Raw genomic sequence first — 14,319 nt, 5'->3', positions numbered from 1 at the left:
AAGTGACAACTGACCTGTGTCCCATGCTGCAGAGGAAGGCAAAAAAAACCCCATGGTCTCTGCCAATCTGACCAGGGGGAAAATTCCTTCACGACCCCAAATATGGCGATCAACTAGACTCTGAGCATGTGGGCAAGACACACTAGCCAGATATTCCAACCCCCAGGAAAATATTGTCTATACAATAGCAAAAGGAATGGGGAGGAAATATTGAAGTTTACCCTTTACTGAATAAAACTATTTTAAAAGAAACATTGTCAAGGTTGGTAGGCTCAGAATGTGACCTACTTTCTCTTTTATCTGTTTAAAAAGTCCTTGGTAATCCTCTGCATGTGTGGGTTTTTCTGGCCAGGACATATTTCAAAGCCCTTTTGTTTTACTAAATAACGAGACTAACCAAAGACCATCAAAACAAGCATATGGCATGGAAGAAAGTGTCAGAAGCATGAAAGAGAATTTGTCCCTTTCACCTCCTCAAGGATTTATAATAAAAAAACTAATCTATAAATATACCTTAATACTGTACCTTTACAACCACCAGCAATTTATAGGTTAGGCTCTCACTAAACATTTAAAAATAGAGATTATTTGGAAAGAATAGTCATGTGCAACTATTATCACCTGCATAATTTCAAACAGCCTTATTTTTAGGAACATCTCTGCCTGTACAATTTTCTGAGGATCCTCTCTTTTCTTATTTGCAATACTGGCAAAAAAAACAACAAAAAAACCAAAACAAAAAATACCCAGATTTTGTTTTGTAAATGGCTCACTTGCTCCTGTTGCTTATTCACCACCTAAAGTAAGTCTAATGAGCGGTCAATTATTTCCACAGCAACTGACTTTGTTGTCACAGTTATTGAATTCAAGTAGGAAAAAACCATACAGGAATACAGTAGATTAACTTTTACTCTGTTTTCATAAAATTTCCAAATCAAGAAGTGGGGAGGAAAAATGTAGAATGAGGTTATATTATTGAAAAACAATTACTATCCATTTGCTGAAACTAGGGTGACCAGACAGCAAGTGTGAAAAATCGGGATGGGGGTGAGGGGGTAATAGGAGCCTATATAAGAAAAAGCCCCAAATATCAGGACTGTCCCTATAAAAATCGGGACATCTGGTCACCCTACCTGAAACACAGAACAAGAGTCTGAGAACAAGCTCATGTGTTTCTCGATCTAACCACAAACAAAACACACATCAGTACAACTGTGGGCATATACTGCAGAAGTCCACTAGAGGGAGCAAATTTTACTTTAACTTCAGTTGTCAATCCCATCTAGCTTTCACTGAAAAACAATATAAGAATCAAGTTCCATAATGGGTAATCTTGCACTTTCTAACTGTTCATTTCAGTACCAACTGGAGTATTATTTCCAGAAAATATGTAATAAGGATTTAGGTCACTACAATATATTTTAAAATGTGTTCCCAATGAAAATGGATAGGCTTTCGCGTAAAAAATTAAATTTTAAACAGAACTAATTTCTTTGCATGACCACATTCACAGAAATAAATTGAAGATAGTAACATCTCTGTATGGTAAATGCATAAGAAATTGATATTTTCAGGGATGAAAACATTTTCTTTGAGAAGTCTTGTATGAACATAACTTAATTTCCAAATTAAAAGTAAATTATTTTTATGGTATATTAATTAAAATCCTTGGTTTGTGTGCATACTTGTCCTATCACAGTGAAGCACAATGCATAATAGATTGCTCCAACTCCCAATATCAGCTAGTGATAGTGTTGCCAATCCTTGTGACATTCTGTGAGTGTTGTAAATCGGACAGATTCTGGGGGTTCTTGTGATAATACAGGCAGCGCAGGAATTTTGCCAGAGTCACCTACAGTTTTTCCCTTTGGCTGCTGCCTACAGTACCCATTGGCTGCCCATAGCTGGCAAAGCCTTGGAACAAGTACAGAAAGAACAACCCTTTGCTTCCCACCCAGCTCAGCAGCCTCACCCCAGCACGACAGTGTAAGAAGAGGAAGTTATTGGTGATCAGAGTCCAAGGAAAGAAAGAAGCAGCTCCAGCAGCCTACTGGGGTTGGTGTGGAGGGCTGCAAGAAGCAGGGAGGTCTCTGGGCAGTAGGAGGGCAATAATGGAGTCAGAGAGCAAGTGCAAACAGGGAATGGGGCCTGCACTGTACATGGGGACATTACATATGGATTTAAGGTACAAATTTCAACCTGTAATTTTCAAGCTTTGGGGATAGGGAAGGGGAGTTCAAACATACTTTAAAAATCTTGAGTTTTAGGCTCTTGGAGTTGGCAATACTACATTGACACATCACCATTAATGGAAAATATCTAATGAAAGAGAAGTCTTAATTCTGTTACAAAGACAAATGCTCTATACAGGTGAATAAGAGCACATTATTTTACTGTACTATTCTTAAAAATTCAGAAGAGGCAACTTTTTTGTCAAATGCATGTTGGAAAAATCCTAAAATAGAAAACTTGATGCTGTCCTATATGTTTCCAAAATAAGATACTCAATGTGTAAATGAAAGTTATTTCCAGAAAGAGAATTGTATTTGTTGGCAGAAAATTTTAACTAAAACTTCTATTCTTGCAAATCCTCAATGTTACCAAACAAAATCAACTTGTTTGGTTTGGAAATCTTTGGTAATTGAAGACTGCATTTAATACAAGCTCTACAAATAGAAACGTTGCAGTGTTGCATATTTTATTTTATGGATTGTTCTTAAATAAAAAAACCGATGTACTAAATAAAAGTGCCACTCACCGTTTTGCCTTGGAGGCTCTGAGGAGTAACAGGCTGTAAAGTCAGACCTGCTGGCATCGACCTTCTTTCAGGCATGAAGACGTGCTATGGAAAAACAAGACTGCATATTATAATCCATGGTTTTCTGGCAAAGTTTTTTGCATTGAGGGTTAAATAGGAATTTAATATAATTTTACAAGTCAATTTCATTCTTATGAAACGTGCCAGAGGTATGTCTACACCGCAAATAAAAACCCATGGCTGGCCCGTGCCAGCTGACTTGGGCTTGCAGGGCTCCGGGTGTGGGGCTGTTTCACTGCAGTGCAAACATTTGGGCTCAGGCTGCAGCCCAAGCTCAGGGACTCTCCCACATCTCACAGGGTCTTAGAGCCTGGGCTTCAGCCCAAGCCCAGAAGTCTATGCTGCAATGAAACAGCCCCACAACATGAGACCCGAATCAGCTGGCATGGGCCAGCTGCAGGTGTCTAACTGCAGTATAGACATACCCAGAATGACAGCATTAGATAACGAAGTCCTCTGTTGGTCTACAAAATATATTCAAAAGCAACTCAAATCCTCTGGCGTGCCTGAATCCGTGCCCTGGAAGGACCACTTCTAAACTTGAGAAAGTACTTCAGTCTTCATGGCTCTTTCAGTTCATGGCCCTTCCACTTAGAGTTCCAGCAAGAATAAATTGGGACCAAGCGTTGTGGTATTTTTTAATGAAACAATTTTTGTTGAGAACTAGACAGATCACTGAATATTTGATCTAGGTCATGAAATATTTCAAGGCTTTTGTTCAAATAGCTTTTGATCTCTATCAGGCTGACATGGATTCAATCTAGTATTTCAGCACTATCAATCCTAAACCATTCAGTCCCCTAACTTGTACATTTTAAATAAAGGAATTAGCAATGTGTTCAAGGTTTTATGAATAAACTTAGCTTAATGTTAAAAAGTACAAAATAAATAACCTGAAAACCTAAAATCAGTAGATGACAATGAATGGCACTTTCTAGATTAACTTGGCTAAAAAGAATTGAATATATAATACTAGTAAAATGTATTATACAAGTAAACTGAAAACTCAGTTTAGACACCGTTATATAAGATATAGTATATGTCCTGTGCGCACTTGACTATGATGCTCTTTTTAGGGCTGCAAAAAAATGTTGAGTTAAATTTCCAAAGCAGTAATGGGCAATGGACTTCAAAACAGAAAGAAACTGCTCTTTTGTTGGTTGGAGGTATTTCAACCCCAAAGGGGAAAACACACAAAGTAATTTAAGGATCTTTAAAGTTTTTTTTAAAGCTTTTCCATGCTTCAATATTGCAGGAAGCCACAACATTTCATAAAGAATCCTGGGTCAGAGTTCAAGGAACAGCTTCAATGAAATCCTTGAGCACCTTACGTAGTGTAGGGCAGGAAAATTGTTAGTTTTACATCCTACTTACAACAGCATGATTTTTTAAAAGGAGCTCTCAACTGCAGAAACAATGTGCATAGCATAATTTAATGAGTCTACCAAAAGCATGTTGGGGATCTAGGTTTATGATTCTAGCTTATTCCCTCTGACCCAAGCTGGCAAGGGCTAACAGACTTATGGAGGGTCACTGAGGTCATATGCATGTGGTTCTGCTGTTCCTCAGTGATCTCACTGGATAATTAAACAGTAACTAGAAAGTTAGTCTGACTTGTAGCTGAAGGTGAGAAAAATAAATAGGCAAGGACCTTGAGTGCTCTGAAGAGAAGCTGAGAAAGATTACTATCATTTCCAAAAATCATATTGGACCTTGATTACAATCCCAGAAATTCTAAATGCCCTTTTTCTTCAGAAACCTGTTTGCATTCCCTTAAGATACTCTGGAGACTAATGGGAACACCAACTTGCTTTCTGTCTCTCACAGCAATGTAGAGTATGCTATACAAGGTTAAATTTAGTACCATTAAGAGAACACTTCTCCATCCTCTAAAAGAAAATAACTTCTCCCATCACTTACACAGGCTACACCTGACTTTATAAAGTCATTTTTTTCTTTGAAACAAACATTTAATATAGTAATTATTTTTTCATAAAAACAGTGGCATGTAACTATGCCTACAATAGCAGAACTTTCCAAAGTAACATGGAAAGTCAGTGTTCTGTTACCTGGAACCATTCTATTTAAAGAAGAAAACTGGAAATAAGTTGGTCTATTAACTATGTATAAGGAAAGTATTCACCTTAGCATGATGCGTCCTATGTCTGCGGTCAATTGTTACATCTGTTCTTTGCACTGGTGATGACACTTCTGATCTGTATGTCCTTTGAGGGGAATATCCTTGGTAACCAGCTATGGAACCATGGGAAGGTGATGTGGGAATGGAATGCATCACCTGATCAGAAATATTGATCATGGTTTTTGGACTACTTAAAGTACTATGTCTAGTAAGAGTTGTTTGCTTATTGTAAAATTGACGTTGTTGCCATTCATAGAGTTGCCACATTGTGTCATCCCGCATGGATCTCCGTTTTTCTTCAGCTGTTACTGGTCCTATGGTCCTGTCATAAACTGATGGTGTCACACTACAAACACTCTCTGGCCTCGTTTTGCTGTTCCTTGGCAGGGTTCTATAGCCTTCTGGGTAACGGGGTGCAACTTGGGGTCGGTGGCTTGGCATATTTCTTGGTAGCGTCTGATATGAAATTATGCTGAAACAAGAGTTTTCCATTAATAGTCAAGAATACGGCTATTATGGGAATACAAAGTTATCTAATTTCTTTTCCAGGCTTGTTAGATATAATACTTTATAATCTGTTCTGATCTACGGGCATCACATTTTAAAAGATCTATGCTCTCCATCATATGAAGGAAACAGTAAAGGCTACTGAAAAAATCAAGTATGCCAAATGATGCTATGATGCAACTGGATCTTTTTACTGACTGGATTAATTATTCAACCCAATATTTCATACCAATCCAATCTTCACATCAGTTTACTTAGTACCCATTTCTGGGTCAGTTCCTGAGAGGTGCACCTACAACTCCTATAGATGTTTCAGATACTTGGGATACATAGCCCTATGATCTTTTATTTTGTTTTTATTTCAGCTCAAACCTGCAAGGTGAATAGTTTAGTGTCAAGCTTTTAAAATTTAAAATCAAGTCTTATATTGTTTGTTCCAATACAAATTCATGAACAGGCAAAAGCTGACTATTTGTCTATAAAAGCGGATAATTGCAAAATGATATCAAAACCATTTATTAATTATGGCTAGACTAAGGCAGAAAAAATGGTAATAATTATCTAATGCAATTATATTCTGCAATTTTAGATAAACCATTCACGTAAATCAGCCCAAGCAGAACAAACAGCAAATTATTTCTTTGTATTACAAGACAATAATTTTAATGCTATTTTTTACTTTTTAATTTGTGTGTGAATTTAAAACTCTTCTTTAATTGGATACCAGATTAACAGTTCTGAAAACTGAAGTCCTTCAGTGACAGATCAGGTGGCAATGCAAAGTTTTCCCTAATGAACCATCAATATGCCTCAACTGTGACTGGAGGGAAGTGAGACATTAGTCTTGGACCAAAGAGTCTGACCTGTCATGATGTTTTCCATTTAATGCTATTTGTAATGGCGATTTTTGGATGTTGACACTTTTCTAGCGAGAAGGAGAACAACACCTAACTCATTTCACACAGGACATGGAACAGGCATGAGCTGGTAGATTCCAGTCACATGTAAAGTAGGCTAAATTCAAACTGACAGCATAGAGGTGAAAGGCACTAAACATCTCATTACCAGAGCTATTTAACTGTTTGAATCATCACTAACTGTAGTCCTGGAACTGAAAATTAGTGGGTTACGGCACAGGGCACATTAAAAATAGAGTTAAGACCTAAGTGTAATTAGCGCTTTACAAAATAAGTATTAAAAAAATTGTTTGTAGCAACTATCTTTCAGTCATGCAAAATAAAAATCTTAAGCTAAATAATTCATTTTTGAACATTTACTATTACCTATAATGCTTTGCAAGAACCACAGATGGAAACTGCTTTAAAGTGCTTTACATATACCAATGAATCAATCCACACAACCTCCCAGAAGTATTATCTGTAAGGCATTTTGTAGATAGGAAAATTAATCATATATAAACATCATATATAAAAATGTTAGTTTTTCCACACAAGTCTTCTCAAGACCATCCTGTTTCCGTTCACCCAACTCTGTGCATTTGCACTGCCGTAATTATGAAAAAGACAATAAAAAACAGTTACCAACCTTTCATAACTGTTGTTCTTGGAGATGTATTGCTCATGCCCATTCCATGCTAGGTGTGCACATGCCACGTGCACAGCTGCCAGAGATTTTTCTTAACATGAGCTTCCCTGAGGGACTTAAAACTGCTCAAATGCAAGTTGCTCACTGGTCTGGGCTTGCCGCAGGAGGTACATGGCTTGAAACCTGGGGATGGGGGCATCCCTAGTCCTTGGGACGATGTCCCTTGATGACTGGGACCACTATTTACACTCTATACACTAGTACTGATTGATTACTAAATACACTAATTGCAAAAACTATATACAATAGACTACAGAGTCCAAACCATTGGGAAAGCCTTGCAAGAGAGCAAGGAGGTGGTTCCAAGTAACCGTCACGGGTGGTAAGAAGGAATTGAGAGGGTGCGGAGTCGGCAGCGCCCCTTATATCAGCACGTGTGCGCGGGGCTCCAGAAGGTGGTAGGGCCAATTACTACGGATGCCACTAAGGGAAAAAAAATCTCCCGCATCTCTGCACGTGGCGTGCGCACACCTACCATGCAATGGATGTGAGCAAGCACTCAAAGATTTTTTCCCTTGTATTTCAATACAACACATCCAAATTCCCCTTTCCTAGACTTTCCAGTGGATTTGTCAAATTAATTTTTAGCTATATGTAATGTTTATGATTTTAAAAGTTAAGATTTTCCAAAGGAATCCCAGGGAGCTAGATGTTCATTTCCCATTGAATTTCAAATTTCATTCAGTGGGAGTTGGGCATTTGTCTCCTTTAAACTTCTTTGAAAATCCAATCTAATTTGGGGGAAAAATTCTTTGCATTTTTAATGTATGAAAAATTGTAATTTAAAAATGCCTACACTCACTATTTGTTCTTAAGTTGTGGAACTTAAGATTTAAAACATCCAACACCTCTTACTATTAATAACTAGCACTAGAAAAAAAAAACCTTAAATGATGCCCTGGCTTTCAATCTAGTGATTAAACCCAAAGCTGGGTTGTCAGTGCTTTGAGGGTACCAGCAAGACTGACCTAACCAAATCCTAAATCACACACAAAACCTCTACTAAAAGCAAGATACCTCATGTGCAGCAGCGGGACAGTAATCCATCATGTAAGCTGCTGAGCTGCAGTAACAGTTCTATGGCTGGCTTTATAAATAACCCACAAAATCTTCAACTTAAAGAAAAACTTCTGCAAGATTAAAAAACCTCTTTAAAACTTTGGGAATGTCCCCATTGCATGTGATTATTGCTGGGCTCTAAGATTTGTTCCAATCTGGAAGTTAACTTACTTACTCTAAAGGGGGAGAGAGCTTGCTGATATGCTTTCTATGTGCTCAATCCTGTGACATGCAGAGATCTCTCAGTCCTATAGGCACAGAGAGAAGCACCTTACAAGCTCAAGGCTAAAAATGCCCCTCCATCATAAAGAGTACAATTAATGGTTTCCTTAGACTGCCTCGTATGAGAGTATAGAGGAAAATGGCAAATGGAGGAGAGTTAAGTCATCTCTTCAAAATATAGGGTAGAGGAATCCAAAACTATGTATGGGACCAATCTTCTGGTTAAGAATATGCTCAGTGTACTCTGTAACAAAGACTGCAAATATGCAGATATTTGGCACACACATTTCTCACACCTGTAAGAACAGTTAGCTGAATCACACTTCTGTTGAAAATGTTTACCTACTACTGTTACTTTTAACACCTACAGTTAATGTAACAGAAGACTGGACACCTTCAGTTTTCAGACGATTATTTGACAAAACTTTTACTATTCAAAAGTCTTCCTGATTGTCTTGAATAGTCACATTCTCCCCCCCTCTGTGTACATCTCTCACACAGCAAGTGAGAAAAACAAAAACAGCAGGGGGATCAAGATCAGATGCAGTACCCAAGACCACCTTCCAACTTATTCCTTAATGCCTAGACGTCCATTATAATATATTCTTTGGAGAAATTTGTGTTTTTACAAAAAAAAAAAAATGTACACGAGCTATTTTATGGGACATCCACTGGCTTGCACAAACTGTCCTATGGAAAAATTACTGATCTCTCCCAATCTACTGATTTTAGTTTGAACCAAGTTTGAATGCAGAAAGGACAGCCGGGGGGGGAGAGGGGGGAGGGAGTGGGAAAGAGGGGAAAGTGGGGAGAGACGGTTAGGGCGAGGGGGAGAAAACAATTTCAGGGATTAATAGTCATGCTATTATTTCTGCCCTTGAAGTGCTTTGGGCTATTTAGAACTCTAATGGTGGAGTATGCACTTTTCTTTAATAGAGTGACCAGACAGCAAGTATGAAAAATCAGGATGGGGTGGGGGGCAATAGGAGCCTATATAAGAAAAAGACCCAAAAATCGGGACTGTCCCTATAAAATCAGGACATCTGGTCACCCTACTCTTTAAAAGTATTCCTAAAAAGTAATTCTTCAGATGCTTATTGTTATAATAAGCAACTCTTACCTACTAACGAAACTAACAAATGTTACAAACACCCCAAAGCCCTGAAATTCTAAATTTTATCTGTAAGGCAGTTTATAGAGGTGGTCTGTAAGGGGTTGTTTTTTGTTTTTTTGTTTTAAATAAATTGGGCTTGTGCCTTTGGTTCTGATATATATATATAAAGCCTTGAGACTTTTTTTTAACTTTAGAAATGTTAGTACAGTAATATCAAGTTTTGTCTTCCCTGCTTTAGCTGGAAAACTCTGGGAGGTCTCATGGATGCTTTATTGAAAGAACCTTAGTAAAAAGGGTTGAGGATGCTGAGTCTTTAAACAAAGGCTGCCCTTCTCCAAAATTTAGTCATGTAAGTTAAATACGTCTTATTAAAAGACAACAAAACCCAACCTTACCGAAAAACAAAGAACAGTTTTATCATTAAAACGTCCTTCCCCTCTCAATAGCTCAACTTTCATTCTCTTGTGATGTTACCTTTTCACTAGTTGTCCAAATCAGAATTTTCTAGTCTAGACAAAACCTGAATTTCTAGTGTAAAAAAGCAGCATTATAAACCCTTTTCTTAAAACAGCAGCAGCAACAACAAAAACTTCAAGCTACCTTTATGTATCCCAAAAAGGCAAAGTAGGGCACAAGCCCAATTTTAATTCCACTTTGCTGATCAGCTTTACATCAAGCTTCATTTTTAAGTATATTGTTTGTGCTACCAATTTCATCCATATTTAAATAAGAAATGATCTCTATACTCAAGGAGATTCTGTTCTGCCAGTTAATGTTTTCCACTATACATCTCCCACAATGGAATCAGTGTGTTTTGGAATACAGCCAACATAATACTGGAGCAATGATAAGAGAAATCCAAATTGAAAAGACTTGGAGGTTTTATCCTTGTTCATAATTGAAAAACAACATCTATTCAACTATCACTGTCTGGATGCAAGTTACACAATTTTTTAATTCTAAATTTAAAAATCTAATTACATCACAAAACTGTGTTAAGTTCTCATTGCCCAAGCATACATAATGTGATAAATGTCAAGGTTTAATAGTCACTCCATGTAGTACAAATTAAAATTAAAAATTGATCAACTGGCAACACAAATATATCAGGAATACTATATGACCCTCAGATACCAGTTATATTTAATGATGGGTCTGTTATAGAGCTTTAGCAATTGAGTCAGAGTAAGGTAAACTTACACAGCTTTGCAAGAAACAGATCTTAAGAACATTCCAGCAAAGAAGATTATTCAGGTCAACCTACCTCCTCCCTACAATGTGAAGGGCATAATTTCGCACTCTCCAAATTCCTCCTGCAGTGACATTCCCATAAAAGTTTAATTGAAAGCAAAAAATTTTAAGAGGTTTGAGAAATAAATATTACAAACTCATGTTTAGTGTGCCATACAATGCAGTTGCCTGTTAGACATCCTGGAAGAGACATCCCTATGCTTCTGTGATGCAGAACAATTGCTTACAACACAGCAAGATTTAATAATGTCAATGATTCATAGAGGAACTTTAAAGTTTTCCGATTAATCACTGGAATGCATCGTTAGACTTTGGAGGTGCTATGCCATAAGCATGGTTATATGTAGAAAAGAAAGTGATTAACATGAATTTAGATGAATTTGCATGACAAACTCCAAATGATAAAATTTAGGATATACTTTTCTATCTTTTTAACTTAATTTTTTTTAAAATAGCATAGAATTTTTCTATAGTAAGAGTTTTAAATAAAAGCATTTTGATAGCAAAATCTATTAATAAAAACAGTCCTCAGGCAATTTCACGAACAGGGACTTTCCCTCATGAAGTGCTTAAAAGCAAGTGTTTTAAAGAATCACCACTCTCTGTGCTGGAATGGGAAATCCTTAACTACATTACTCCTGGGGGAATTCTGCACCTGTGTGCATGCAGAATTTGCACAGAAATTAGTTTTTTGCACAGAATTTCCTTTTCCTCCACAGAAATGTGCTGCAGCGCTGCCACTAGAGGCCACTGGACCCGGCAGAGCACAGCTCATAAGTAGAAGACACTACGGGGGGGGGGGGGGGGGGGGAGGCTTCTCAGCATGCCCTGAAGGAAGGAGGCAGCGTGCAGGAAGCTCCACACAAGCCTGGGACCAACATGAGGCTGTTTCTCTGGAAGGGAGGAAGTGCGAGTGTCTGGGCAGGGGGGCTCACAGCTGCGCTCTGGGAGGGAGGGGGTGTGGGTGTCTGTAACCCTACTGGGCTCAGGGGTGAGGGGACAAACAGGAACTGGGTTGTTGTAAGTATTTCCTTAACTCTCTACTCCTGGAGGAATTTTTTTGTGTTTGTACTGTTACAGACGTAGTTGCTGATCGGTATTTTGAAATAAATTACCAAAATAATTGAAATGGGCGTGATTAGAGAGTGTTATTTTGACAAAATATGCAGAATTTTAAAATACCGGGTACAGAATTTTTCATTTTTTTGGCACAGAATTCCCCCAAGTGTATTACATCTGAAGTTTTCACTGTAATAGAGGCGAAGTTCATTCAGAGGGGTTTTTGACCAGCTTTCATATGCAACTCAGATATTTAATGCTACTTTCAATATTCCTCATATGGTGTATGCATCTTTCTCAGTGCTTCCTCTCTCATTTAACCACATACATTACCTACCACCTTTGTTCAAATCCACTACTCACCAATTAACTGATCCTAGCATGATGGTAACTGAGGGAAGAACACAGAGACAAGACAGGGGAGAAAGAGGGATGATTTCCCTCTGATGTCAGAGCCCCCACCAATCGGAGAGGGGAGTGGACAAGAGAGAAGGAAAGGAAGGGGCAGAGGAGAAAGCAAATCACATTTCTAACAAACCGTGCATTTCACGATTATCACCTAAATTGACAAGAATCTACTTATCCGCACATTTCCTTCTTAAAGAAGCACACAAACCCCATGCCAATGTTTTAACAGGAATATGCAATATGTTTGTTTGTGTTTAATATGCATATTTTTTGAGTTTACATCTGTCTTATTTCCTTGAAGTCAAAGATTGAATTTAGCAAACATTTTGTTTTAATAACTAATTTACTCTTCATCATTTATGGGGGCTGTTTACTCTTTGGATTTCATTCAATTTGAACAAAAAAGTTGATCTATGTGATTGTTTCCAAATGCTTTCAATTTGTTTTCATGCATTAATAAATATTTAAGCACACAATACTACCAAGGAATGTTAAAGTCACCAGCAACACCAAATTTAAAAACAAACAAACAAACAAACATACACACATACACACAAACACACAAACACCCTCCCACATCTCTTACCTGGTTTCATGTATTCTTCCCCAACCTAAATTTTGTGCCTAAAAACTAGCTGGCAGCGCCCATTTAAATAAAACAACTTTTACCGAGGCTAAGTGACTGTTTGAGAGCGTCTCTTACTATCTACTTAGATTGTGTATCTAGATAACCAGCATGCACAATAATGCAAGACAACCTCTTTAAGCCAAAAACTGGACTTTACAGGAATGTAATATTAAGTTAATTACACACCTGAAAAAGAATCTGACCAAGATATTGTCACAGAAAATCTAAATTAAAAGAATAATCAAATTGCTTACCCTCTTGTTTCCTCATCTTGCCCCTTTCCTCTCTGAATTCTAATCCACTGCTCCAACTGAAGCATTGAATTAGTTCTCTGTATGACTCGTTCAGACTCCATATGTGAGTGAACTGCATTGTGCTGTCCTCCATCTCCAGTGTCCGCCACAATATTGACAGCTTTATTCTCAGACCCATTTAAATGAACTGGCCTGTAGAGTCCAGCCTGAAGTGCGCTCACTGGTAAGGTTCTGTATTCTGAATTTAGCTTTACACTATTAATTTTAGTTAAGGGTTTATCTTGTCCAATTTTCTGAAATCCATATTTTTCAGCTTCCAAAGCCGCCTTCTCTTCATTTTTGCTTACTTCTTTGTTTTTTTGATTATTCTGTGCCTCTGGTTTAATTAACACCCTGTGGTTCGAAATGTTATTCACTTCTCGAGGTGGTGTGTTTTCAGTTATCTTCTCTACTCTGAAAAGAGAAGAAAATGGCATAACAACATAACTTCACACAAACTGTAATAGCTGAAGTATTTGCTTTTGAAAAAACACCCCTTGATTATTATGGGTTCCAGGTTGTTCTAAGAGACCATTGTCTAACCAATAAGCTATAACAGCTTGTCTTTGGGAGAATAATCCAGGCTAGTTTTAAATGGTCAGCAGTAGAGTTTTTTGTTTGTTTGTTAAAGAATTCCCCTCCACTTCTTTCTATTTTAGGAACATCCATACCAAGCCAAACTCCAAGTTATACCATCATGGTAAGTGGCCACTAAACAGGTTGACATCAAGCTAGAGAAACTGGAAGAGCAGATATTAATTTCCCAAAGGACAGGATGCTGGAACAGCACATACTCTGTGGCTCTTCTCTGGAATCAAAGCCTCTGGAATGCAAACAGCTTAAAATCCAGACTGACTTCAAACCAAAGTGTTTCAGATGGCAGCATATTATGTTCCTGTCTAGCTCATAATTCACTATGCCAGTCGTTTCAACATATAATGGGCACATTATTCTATATTTTAAACTTTATATGGTCACTGACATCAATTAGCTTTCTCTGGTATGTTGTCATTTCAGCTATTGTATATTTTGTGGGAAATGCTTGTGGCTTCCTTAATTTTAGAAGGAAAATATCTGCTGACTATGGAACTGTGGCACAAAATAATTATATATATTTTTAGAACCAAACAGTAACTGCTATACAGTACTTATATTACACAAGTTATAGAAATGTATACCTTGAGAGCTTAATTATTTTCTTTTTAAATTCTAGTG

At 37.5% G+C, this 14,319-nt stretch overlaps 1 protein-coding gene across 1 annotated transcript in view; it reads right to left on the bottom strand.

The window, feature by feature from the left end:
* PLEKHA5 (pleckstrin homology domain containing A5) overlaps window positions 1–14,319 on the bottom strand; it is a 265,817-nt gene that overhangs the window by 59,034 nt on the left and 192,464 nt on the right. Inside the window, exons 10-12 of the mRNA XM_029911661.1 lie at window positions 13,066–13,518; window positions 4,962–5,430; window positions 2,759–2,842 (exon numbers count right to left, since the gene is read on the bottom strand). Of these exons, the coding sequence (XP_029767521.1) occupies window positions 2,759–2,842; window positions 4,962–5,430; window positions 13,066–13,518 (1,006 nt within the window). The remainder of the gene's footprint in view (window positions 1–2,758; window positions 2,843–4,961; window positions 5,431–13,065; window positions 13,519–14,319) is intronic.

Source organism: Terrapene carolina, unplaced genomic scaffold (genome assembly GCF_002925995.2).
Source record: "Terrapene carolina triunguis isolate 2854851 unplaced genomic scaffold, T_m_triunguis-2.0 Scaffold112, whole genome shotgun sequence".
In the NCBI taxonomy this organism is placed as follows: domain Eukaryota; kingdom Metazoa; phylum Chordata; order Testudines; family Emydidae; genus Terrapene; species Terrapene triunguis.
The sequence above is the reverse complement of the archived record's forward strand: the minus strand, read 5'-3'. Positions and strand labels throughout refer to the sequence as shown.